Source organism: Cryptomeria japonica, chromosome 9, assembly GCF_030272615.1.
Source record: "Cryptomeria japonica chromosome 9, Sugi_1.0, whole genome shotgun sequence".
In the NCBI taxonomy this organism is placed as follows: Eukaryota; Viridiplantae; Streptophyta; class Pinopsida; order Cupressales; family Cupressaceae; genus Cryptomeria; species Cryptomeria japonica.
In genome coordinates, this window is record NC_081413.1 from 464,534,148 (window position 1) to 464,545,916 (window position 11,769).

The following is an 11,769-nucleotide window of genomic DNA, read 5'->3' on the forward strand; positions in this document are numbered from 1 at the left end:
ACTTAGGTATTATAACCTTAATTAAATTTTGAAATTTTCAGCCCTCTACAATGTCATTGGATGTTGGATCAAATTTGAATAATATTTGCTTTCAGAATCTTTGTTTATAATGTCATATATGTATTTTATTTTTTTTACTTTTTACTTTTTAGTTTATATTAAATATTATTTACAGAAATCTTTAGTAACCACACCCAATATACGGAATTTTTTACAGTTCCAAAAACACAAAACATGTGCCCTGCCCTTAGGCCACATTCCAGTATTACCTAGGAGTATATACACACCGGTCACTCCTCCAGAGGATGGGTTATGAAGTCTGAAACAAACTTAACATACTTGGTGAAGACACATTTACATTAAATTGTATAATACAGGAAAAATTTCGTGAAAAGTATGTAGTTCACTTATATGCATGCAAGTTTTTGCAATAAATGCAATGTTTATGACTTCAGTACAAAAAAACATCTGAGATAATTGGTACACAAAGAATTTCCAGACCTTAGAATAATTTTTATAGCCTAAGCAATGGATGATAATTTAAAAACTCAACAAATCCAACCTATCATTGCATTGAGAGGAAAATGGACTGCCTCTTAATAAGACATTACAATAAATGCTGACCTACAGTAACATCAGTAGCCCCTTAAAATATACATACTATGATTCATGAATAAACATAGGTTACCAAAGCAACAATTAAGATTCCCACAGAGAAATATAGCAAAGCCAAGTACTGTAAATGAACATTAAACAGTACCTTCATGGTGCCCAAAAGGGGTGGAGCTCTGTGGTACAGGCACACTTCCAGAAGAATTATAATGCATCACCTGCAGCATACCATTTTCATAGTCTGGAAAAGAATGAGACTGATTTAGTTGACCAGGCTTTGTAAAACTCTTGAAGGTAGCCATTTGCTCAACTTGTTTAGCTCTTGCAAAATCGCCATTTACAATTCCACTTTTGGTAGAAGGGAAAGGTGGTAGGCTTGCACCAATCCCTGGTGATGGCTTGTTAAGTGGATAGTTTATATTTCCAAAACCACGTGAAAATGTCATGCTGTGTACTGAACCATTTTCACTAGGAGTGCTAAAATGTTCCCAAGGCCCTGTTTGTGACAGCAAATTATTTAGAGCCATTTGTAAATACAACATAAAGTAAAGATGTTTTGAGAACAAAATTTTACAAGCATTCATACAATGTAAAGTAAATTGATAAAAACAGAATTAAGCAACCATGCAATCTGTTAATTGTTCTTAATGTCCCATTTCTTGGCCAAGTGGCATTCGCCAATTATCAGAGAATGAATTATAAAAACCTTGCCAATGTGACCAAGACAAGCATCCTTCAGATTACACATTTTGTCACCTGATTTTATCATAAACCCATAATTTCTTCATATAAAACATTGACTTGCAGATCAAAGAATTGGCTAACATCTCTTTATACATCAAATATCCTAAAGCAAGCTAGAAAAAAAAACTCACTAAGTTAGAAACAAAACAGACCTGGAGGTGAATTCAGCAATGGCGAACCAGTTTGTTGTTGGTAAGGTCTGTTTTCATCCTGCTCTGGCTCCTGGCTCAGACATTGCATATAGCTGGACATTTCCAAATGTAATAAGCAGCAGAAAAACATGATGAAAAGGCAATTAAATTACAAAAAAATTAATTTGACCATACTTCTGATCAACATATGATGATAGACTTGCACCTAAATGATAGGATGCTTAAGTTATTGATGAAAATTATAAAATAAGCACTTGCAGTATATCTTCTTGTCCTGAAGTATATGATTCCAAAATTCATCAATTAAGGCTAACGTTTATAATGTTCAATTGTATTGTGTTAAGATCTGCTTCCTGAAAATTGTGTATTGCTTTGCAGTTATCTGAAATGTAAACCCAACCCTTACAGTTCATTCATTGTGTCTTAGGTTATAAGCATAATTATTAATTATATTCTAATGGATTGGCAAAAAGTTCAGATAACCTTATATATGTCCACTCGTTACTCCTTCACATTACCCTTTTCAATTGAAAAAACACCTAAATCAGAAACACTAATATGAGAATTTAGTTAAACATTCCTTGAAATAAATATAGTGGAAGCAGACATAAAATAAGGTGATGAATGCACAAACACTTCTCTAGTGCAGTAAGATTATAAGCTACAACAGATTCACAATAATGCTCCATTGCCTCCTTGAAGACCCTGTTTTGCAACTGATAATTTGATTCGTCTCATATTCCCCATGGATATACATAAGATTATGTTTAAGTTGCAACAAACCACATACCCGTAACCCCTAAGTGTGAATTTTCATCCATTGAACCACTATCTATTTGTGATATCCCCAACTCAGCCATGAGGCTTAACAGTGCATTGGTTGTCTTTCCCTTGGATTACCCAAGAGGAAGAGGACGTAGAGCATTATTGGGTAAGTGAGGAATCTTTGGCTTGTATTTTATTTTTTTCTTAAGTTGTGAGCGTGTCTTTTTATGCAGTTTAAGTGAACTTAAGTGATTGTAAGTTGTGGTCACATCTTTTTCTGCAACTTATGTGACTCCTAGCCTGAAGACTTAGATTGTCCCCCTTTTTTAAGTTTAATGACTTAAGTGACACGTATTTTAGGTGATTTTAATAAGCATGTGCCAAAAGGGCCAAGGGGGCATGGGGTTAAAAGGAGCCTATTGGCTCATTTTTAGGGATTCTATATGGATCATTGGATTGAGTTGGTAGTGGATCAAGGGTTGAGGTTAAATCATCCTTTTGGGAGTCATTATGTTATTCAGTCTTTTATCTATTGTTGTTGCAATCTTTGGCTTAAGGTCTGAAACCATTGAATATCCCTGGTTTTGGCGAGACATATGTGCTCCCCCTAGTCAAAAGGATGTATTTCAGTGGAAGGGCTTTGGTCTATGATGTCCTAGCACATCATTTTCAGAGCTAGATTTCTTTATCAGGTTTGAAGGCGAGATATAGAGTTACAAGTTCAGATTTGGATAATCTACAACCATGTGCCTTCATATTTCTGAGCATCATTGAAGATAGCAACAGAAAGGACAAGTGGGACAGACTATCGCTGGTTTTCTGGGAGTTTTGACAAGGACAGCTAGGGTTTGAAGACATTTCTGAAGCATTTGGTCTAAATCTGCATACATTTAATCATCATCATCTCAGAAAAATAAAAGAAAATCAATATAAAACCATTTCTAAAACTTTTCTATACTCAGAAATTTATTTATATTAACAGAAAAATCAAATCAAGAATTTGAATATAAATATGAGATTGTTGAAGAACCGGTAACATGCAAATAAAATTTCAGAATTTTTTGTGCCCTATATTTGGAGATATTGTTGTTTTTTCTCTATCCCTATTTGGGGATATTACACTGCTATCAGAGCTGCAAGTCTTAGCAGCCTGTTTGGGTTGGTTGTATGTGTGGAAAGGGTGGTCATAACCTAGAAAATCAAAAGGGAATAATGGCTGGCAGTATTCAACCACCATCAACAAGTGAAGAGGATACAAAACAAATGTTTGCAGAAATGTTAAGACAGTTATGATACACCAATCTTTATTTGAGTAAGATGGCTCATAACACAGCAAATGGAAGAAATCTGATTCATGTGGAGAGAGATGAAAGTAGCAAAGTTGTGGAAAACAATGAACACTCTACTAGCAAACCTTCGAGGTCATCACAATCTAGACCTTTCATGCCTGCCTTTATACAAGAGGATGAGCCTATACAGGAGGAACCCTTGGAGGACAATGAGGATGCTGAAATTTTACCTAAGTATCAAGCTTTGGGGACAGATTTTCAGTCAGCTATCTCTTTTAGAGACTACTTGGAGGTCACTAAATGCACAAAGCCAAAGCAGAAACAGTGGAATCAAGGGAAGCAGAATTATGGGCTGCAAAAAAGGTTGGGGCATCTAGCCTTGCTGAGTTTTGATGGATCATCCAAAGGTACGACTAGAGCTTGGATTCAGAAATTGGATACTTACCTTTCCCTAAATCATATGAAAGAGACTGAGGCCATTAAATTTGCTACCCCTCACCTTGAGTGGCACGAGTTGTGGTATTATGGTTTAGTGACACAAGGTCATGGTGCAATAGTTTCTTATGATCAATTTTGCACTACACCGATAGAGCAGTTTGTCCGAGAGGATTTAGAGGTACACTCTAGAGACTTGGCTCAGTTGAGACAAGTTGGGATTCTCGATGCATACATTTCAGAGTTTCAACGATTGTCCATAACAGTTTCAGATGTGATTGAGAGGAGGTTGATTTTTTGGTTCATAAAGGGTTTGTCGGAACCTCTCAAGAATTTAGTCAAAGATTTTGATCCACCATCCTTGCAGGATGCTATTAAGTGTTCGGGGAACATGGAGCTATTCACCACAAGCTAGATTTCCTAGCAAGTTTCTGCAGAAACCCTTATCACTGAGTTTGCCACGAAGGAAAGAAAAGAAACCAAAGTTTACAAGACCAACTGTTGGTGCATCTCATGATTTGAGGGATGAGTTGAGATGAAAGAGGCTTTGCTTCAACTGTCATGAACCTTGGCCAATTTGACATAAGTGTAGAAGTGGGGACAAGGCCCACTGTATTGAAGTCTTTGAGGAACCTAGTGATGATGAGTTGGAGGAGACATAGGTTCTTGATGAGCAACATGAGCAGATGGATGGGGAGATAGGTACAAATGTGCATCAGGGTGATTTGGCACAGATCAATGGTGCGATTTCAACCATCACTACCACTCCTTATTATAACGCCTTCGAAGTAAGGGGCATTATGTAGGGATAGCAAGTTGTTGTGCTAATTAATAGTAGGGCTACCCACAACTACATTGACTCGACCTATGTGAAGAAGCGGGCTTTGCAAGTTGAGAAGCGAGATGGTTTCCATGTGAGGACAACGAGTGGCACAATGTTACGTTTTGTTAATCGTGTTCCTCAGTTGAGTATGACTTTAGGTAGTTACACCCTTACTGATGACTTTTATGCAGGTGACATTGATGAGATCAATGCCTGTTTAAGTGTTCAATGGTTGCATTCTATGAGTTCATATGTCACGGACTTTAAGACTATGCAGTTGAGTTTCACAATGGATGGTCGAAAGGTGGTATTATGGAGCTTATCTTCAAATGCTCCTAGAGTAATTTCAACTAGGAGGATGGAGAGAGTTTTTCGGCATCCAAAGGCCAAGTGGGCAGCGCAATGTCTCATTTCAGCTAAATCTACTCATACAAGACAGCATACATATCATGTTGACATACAAGGCTAGTTGGACAAGCATAGTGTGTTTTCCAATCTACTACATTGTCTACCTCCATATCGTAGTTTTGAGTATGTTATTGAGCTTGTAGATAGCAAGCAAGTTGTTATGGATCCTTATCGTCATCCTAGATTTAAGGATGAGATTGAGAAGACTATTTGGGAGTTGTTGGATGCAGGGCATATAGCCTAGCTAGTTCTAGTCCCTTCGCTTCTTTTGTTGTCTTGGTGAAGAAGTATGGTACTATAAGGATGTGCATTGATTATCATACATTAAATAAGAAGACCATCAAGAATAAGTATCCTATCCCCAATATTGATGAGTTGATGGATGAGCTACATGGAGCAGTGTATTTCTCCAGAATAGATCTTTGTTTTGGATACCATTAAATTCAGGTTTAGGAGCAAGATGTGCACAAAACAGCTTTCAAGTGCCACTATGGACATTTTGGATATTTGGTGATGCCCTTTGGGTTATCAAATGCTCCAGCTAATTATTAGTCTCGCATGAACCATGTATTCAACAAGCAGTTGTAAAAATTGTGTTGGTTTTCATTGATGACATCTTAGTATACAGCATAACACTGGAGGAGCATATACGGCACCTCAATGAGGTGTTAAGTATCTTAGCGGCTATTATATTTGGGATATGTCATTGGGGAAGATGGAGTAAAGGCACATAGGGAGAAGATTCAAGCTATATTTGATTGGCCACCACCAAAGAACATGTCCCATTCGAGGGGCTTCATTGGTCTATGGATATATTATAGACGATTTGTAAAGGCATTTTTTTCATTAATTGCTCCTTTGACAGATTTGACCAAGAAGGATGCCTTTGTTTGGATAGATGAGGCTCAAAAGATCATTAATCAGCTTAAGAAGGTAATGAGTACTTGTCATGTTTTGGCTTTACCAGATTTCTCTAAACCTTTTGTGCTTGAGTGTGATGCATCCGATTTTGGTATTAGGGCTGTTTAGATGCAAGACAAGCATCCCATTGCTTATGAGAGCTAAAAATTGAATAAGGTTGAATGCAGCAAGTTTATAGTGAGGACTAATCATAATAGCCTCAAGTATTTCATGGAGCAAAAAAGATTGAATGAAAGACGACAACATTGGGTAAGCTTCAAGGATATGACTTGACATTGAATTTTTCAAAGGAAAAAATAATATTGTTGCTGAATGCATTATCTAAAAACCTTTCATTTTGCTCACTTCCAGAAATTTCAGCCTCTTGGAAGGATCACCTACTAGTAGAATATTCAAAAAATCAGCAAACTTGTAATATTCCAGATGGTAAATCAATAATGAAAGGTACAAAGTGTTGAATGACATCATCTATTATGAGGGTATAATCTATTTTGTACTGGAGAGTAAGCTAAAACACAAGATTCTTATTGATGTCCATGGCAGTCAGCTTGCCAGTTATCCGGGTTATTTGAAGACATATAGGTACATCCATGAAAGATTTTCATGGAAAGGTAAGAAAGATGATGTTCTCAAGCATGTGAGCGAATGCATAAAGTGCCAAAAGAACAAAGCTGATGTCTCTTTTCCAGCAGGGCTGTTACATACACCTCCTATTCCTAATAAAAAATGGGAACAAAATGTCAATGGATTTCATTACTGGGCTTCCCAAGATCAATGGAAAGGACTGTACTTTTGTTGTGGTGGATAGACTCACTAAATATGCTCATTTTATGTCAATGTCTTTCGAGTTTAAAGAACTACAAGTTGTTGGTATGTTTTTTGAACAAGTCTTCAAACTACATGGTGCACCAAAGAGACTTGTAAGTGATAGAGATTACATATTCATCAGCACTTTTTCGCAAGAGCTGATGAAGCTGGCTAGAATAAAACTCAATCATAACACTAGTTATCATTCTCAAACAGATGGTCAAACGGAGATCGTAAATAAATGGCTTGATGGCTACTTGAGAAACTACATTTCGGGGCAGAAAAGGCATATGCAAAGCGTTTACATTTGGCTGAATTCTGTTACAACACTATATATCATATGAGAATAAGTATGAAAAGCTTTGTATGGTTATAAAGCTTCTACATTTGTGAATTTGGCATTTTTTTTATTCTATTGCTCCAAAAGCTCTTGAGTGGGCCAAAGAGAATCCAGATATCTTTAAGGCACTTAAGGGTAATATTCAGATTGCACATGAACACCAAAATAAATATGCTGATTGCCATCAAGTTCAAAGGACTTATGAGGTAGGAGACATGGTATTTTTACATCTTCAACCTTATAGACAATCCTCATTGAAAGTAAGTGAAGCTGAAAATCTGAAACCAAAATTTTATGAGCCTTTCAAGGTGATTGAAAGAATTGGTGAAGTAGCATATGAGTTGAAGTTGCCATCTACAAGCAAAATCCAAAACGTATTCCATGAGTCATGCCTAAAAAGGCTCTTGGACAGCAAGTGATTCCTTCTACAGAACTGTCCCCTATGGATGAAGAAGGTAAGTTGATACTCATTGTGGAAATAATTTTGCAAGTAAGAGAGAAAAAGTTGAGGAATGAAGTAATTTTTTAATATCTCATCAAGTGGAAAAACTTACATTTGTATATGCAACATGGGAAGGAGATGAGATTTTTAAGCATCCTAGACTACAAATGCTTGAGGACAAGCATTCTTTGGGTGGAGAGGACTGTGATGTCCCCAACTCAAGCCATGAGGCTTAACGGTGCATTGTTGTCCTTCCCTTGGATTACCCCAGAGGAAGAGGACATAGAGCATCATTGGGCAAGTGAAGAATCTTTGGCTTATATTTTATTCTATTCTTAAGTTGTGGGCACATTTTTTTATGCAATGTAAGTGAGCTTAAGTGAGTTTAAGTTGTGGGCATGTCTTTTTATGCAACTTGAGTGACTCCTAGCCTAAAGACTTAAGTTGTACCCGTTTTCTATGTTTAATGACTTAAATGACATGTACTTAAAGTTATTTTAATAAGCATGTGCCAAAAGGACCAAGGGGATGTGGGATTTCAAGGAAGCCTATTGGCTCATTTTTAGGGATTTTGGGTGGAGCATTGGATTGAGTTGGTAGTGGATCAAGGGTCGAGATTAAGACATCCTTTTGGGAGTATTAACATTCTAGGGTTCTTTTGGAGCTCATTATGTAATCAATCTTTTATCTATTGTTGCTGCAATCTTTAGCTTATGGTCTGAAACCCTTGAGTATCCCTAGTTTCAGAGAGACATATGGGCTCCCCCTAGCCAGAAGCGTGTGTTTCAGTGGAAAGGCTTTGGTCTATGATGCCCTAGCACATCATTTTCAGAGCTGCAATTCTTTATCAGGTTTGGAAGCCGTTTTGGATAATCTACAGCAATGTGTCATCATACTTTTTAGCATAACTGAAGCTTGCATCATAAGGGACAAGTGGGATAGACCAAGCGCTGGTTTTATAGGAGTTTTGGCAAGGACAGGTAGGCTGTGAAGACATTTCTGAGGTATTTGTGTCCAAATCTGCATACTTTTAATCATCCTCATCTCAGAAAAAAGAAAAGAAAAAAAAGAATGTAAACCATTTCTGAAATTCATGGGCAGAATTAGAGAGCTTATCTATAACTTTTCTATACTCAGAAATCTATTCATATTAGCAGAAAAATCAAATGAAGAATCTGAATATAAATCTGAGTTTGTTGAAGAATTTCTTATATGCAATTAAAATTTCAGAATTTTTTGTGCCCTAATTTTGGAGATATTGTTGTTTTTTCTCTATCCCTATTTGAGGATATTACACTATTCCTCTTAGAGCTGTCCACTAACATGTGAGATCCTTTAATCTCCGATTCAACAGATAAGAGAAAATTTATTTAGAAGTAAAGAGGTATGTAACAGAAGACGAGTCTGGTAGCAAAGAGGAGAAGTGGAGTACTCCTATGGGTGGAATACATCAAGTTGAACTTTCATGGAGCCTAGGCATGGTGGGTGGAAGTTATTATCTCAGGAAGTCTATTGGTGAAATTTGGTATGGTTGCTCTTTTTCCTTTGGAATAAAAGCAAATTGCGAAACAGAATGGGAAGTGCTACCAGAAGGAATGGCAGCAGCAGCAGCAACCCCTCTAAAGGTACCAAAACTTGTGGTTGGAGATTCATTGGTAGTTTTAAATGTGCTTAAGAAAGGCAAGAGCCCAAATTGGCAGGTAAATCAGTATACAGAAAAGGCAATAACAGATTTGAGGAGACTAATTTTCTTCATTGAAGAGGACGATAACTCAGCAGCAGACTACTTGGCTAAGGCAGGAATCAATCAAGAACCTTTGACAGATATCTATACCGAATTTTCCTATGTAATCAATACCATCATAAAGGTTTTCTAAGACTTGCTGGAGTTATTGGTATAAGCCTTAATGGCTTACATTAGTATTGAAGTGCCCACAGTATGGTGTATCAGTGGCTTGAGCTATTAATAGGCATTCAGCATACATGCATGTACAGGCTTTATAATAATAAGGAGAGGCTTCAGAGAATTTGTGTGGTTTGTTTGGTGTTATTGATTTGGTTTTCTAATTTCTAGTTTATTGTGGGCAGAGGAACGGATGGCAAGTATTAGTCACTATGGCAAAGAGAGAAAGAGTCATAGATCACTGCTGGACAGATAAATAAATAAATTTTTGCTTGCGTCCTTGGAGCTTCTCAATTTGTGCAGAGAGTGCTGGGCAAAAAAAAGCTTAGACACTGATTTCAGGCCAAATTCTGTGTTACAGCAAACTTTGTTGCAAATATTGCACTAGTTGTAACAAATGCAAATCTGCACCTATGGTTGCTCAAGCTTTTCTTGCCAGAGCAGTCTGGTGACATGGAAGAGGCCAAGGATATGGCAGCTGCAGGTGTGTCGAAAAATTTAGTGGTCAAGCACTTGGAAGGAAAGCATTCAGCAACTTCTCCAATGCACCAGGATAGTAGGAAGGAGGATTTGGAAGCCATGATAAAAGAATTGGGAGTGCTGAAACCTGAGCGTATATTACAGTGACGTAGGAAAGGTTTTGGCAGGCATGCACGTGTCCTGTGGAATGGCCAGCTTGAAATTAGTAGTGATTACACCATACCATTGTGGTGGTTTGATATACAAAGTGAGACACCGAAAGGAGCTATGCCATGGTATGAGTGTTCCTTCATGGGCAGTGGCTTTGAGCTACTAACAGGGTTCATGCAGGCCAAGAGGTACAGGAAGACTTGTGGAGGTGGCACCTGAACCAGTAGAGAGATCTTGGGGAGTAGAGAAAAATGGGACTGGTGTTGTATTTTTCTGTTTTGTTGTGTGGGTTGGTTTTTTAGTACTTCTGCAGGGATTTGACAGTTTTTTGGCTTACGGGCAGGTTTCAGTTATTTTGTAGTTCTATTTTACATTTTTTTAGACAGATATGTTTATATCACTATTTGGAAGTATATCATGATGAAATTATTGATGTAATGTGTTATGAAGTTCAAGGGCCGAGGACCCAATAGATCCCCCCACTAAACTATCTAAAACAACATGTAAGATCCTTTAACATTCCCTACACATATGATCCATAATTTGAAATTTCTTATGGTCTCCCTTAAGACATGGCTCTTGGTTGTGTAACTAGTGATGCTACAATAAACCTTCTTATTTGATTAAAACACTTTAAAACAATGATACGTGTGCAAAGAAAACTAACCATTGAAAACGACAGAAGGGAAACATCATTGCAGTAAAAGATATCTCCCGAATTACATCAAAATTGTACAACATATTTATAATACATATGACTCTTTACATTTGAACCACATTATACCTACCTGGATCCTGTTTTATCTGTTTACATATTTCTTTCCTCCAAACTCTAGACCTTCAATCATTACACAATAACATATCTACCAGGGCATTTCCAACTACAATAAATGGATTAAAAAGCCCCTTCCATTATGGTTTGATAAATGACTATACCATGATCCAAGGCTTTTATGTTGGCACAGGCTGGAGTATGCTGGCAAAAGTGAACTGATAGATTAGAAACCTAATCATTGCATTTGATAAAATAATGTCAACCCTCATGACAATACCTATGTTCCCTGTTAGCTGCAAATAAGACATTGCATGAAAAGAAATCTTATTCTGTTTAGCTGCAAATAAGACTTAAAACTTCAAGGATGAATGATGAGCAACAGGTTCATCACAGAAAAAGCAGGAGGCAAAATCCACCCAGGTTTGCCCTTGACAAACCAACAGACCTTTTTAAAACCCTGGCTGGATCCCCCACAAACCAACCCTGGATCCATATCCAGGCTGTATGGGCCTGAGCCTACAGGTCTAAGGGGTCAAACTGGTAATGCAGCTCAAACAGATCCATTGCAGCAGAAGCAGGAGGCAAAATCTGCCAAGGTTTGCCCCAGACGAACCTACAGACCTTTTTTGGAACCTGACTGGGTCCCCCCAACCAAACCCGGATCCATATTTAGACCACATCGGACCTGAACCTACAGGTCTAGGGGGCCAAACTGGTAACACA

At 37.5% G+C, this 11,769-nt stretch overlaps 1 protein-coding gene across 6 annotated transcripts in view; it reads right to left on the reverse strand.

Moving 5' to 3' along the window:
* Window positions 1-11,769, reverse strand: part of LOC131072033 (protein MEI2-like 5) — a 39,282-nt gene that overhangs the window by 9,662 nt on the left and 17,851 nt on the right. For all 6 annotated transcript variants that reach the window (XM_058008050.2, XM_058008051.2, XM_058008049.2 and 3 more), the window contains 2 exons: window positions 1,509-1,600; window positions 761-1,108 (listed from right to left, as the gene is read on the reverse strand). In XM_058008050.2, the coding sequence (XP_057864033.1) occupies window positions 761-1,108; window positions 1,509-1,600 (440 nt within the window). The remainder of the gene's footprint in view (window positions 1-760; window positions 1,109-1,508; window positions 1,601-11,769) is intronic.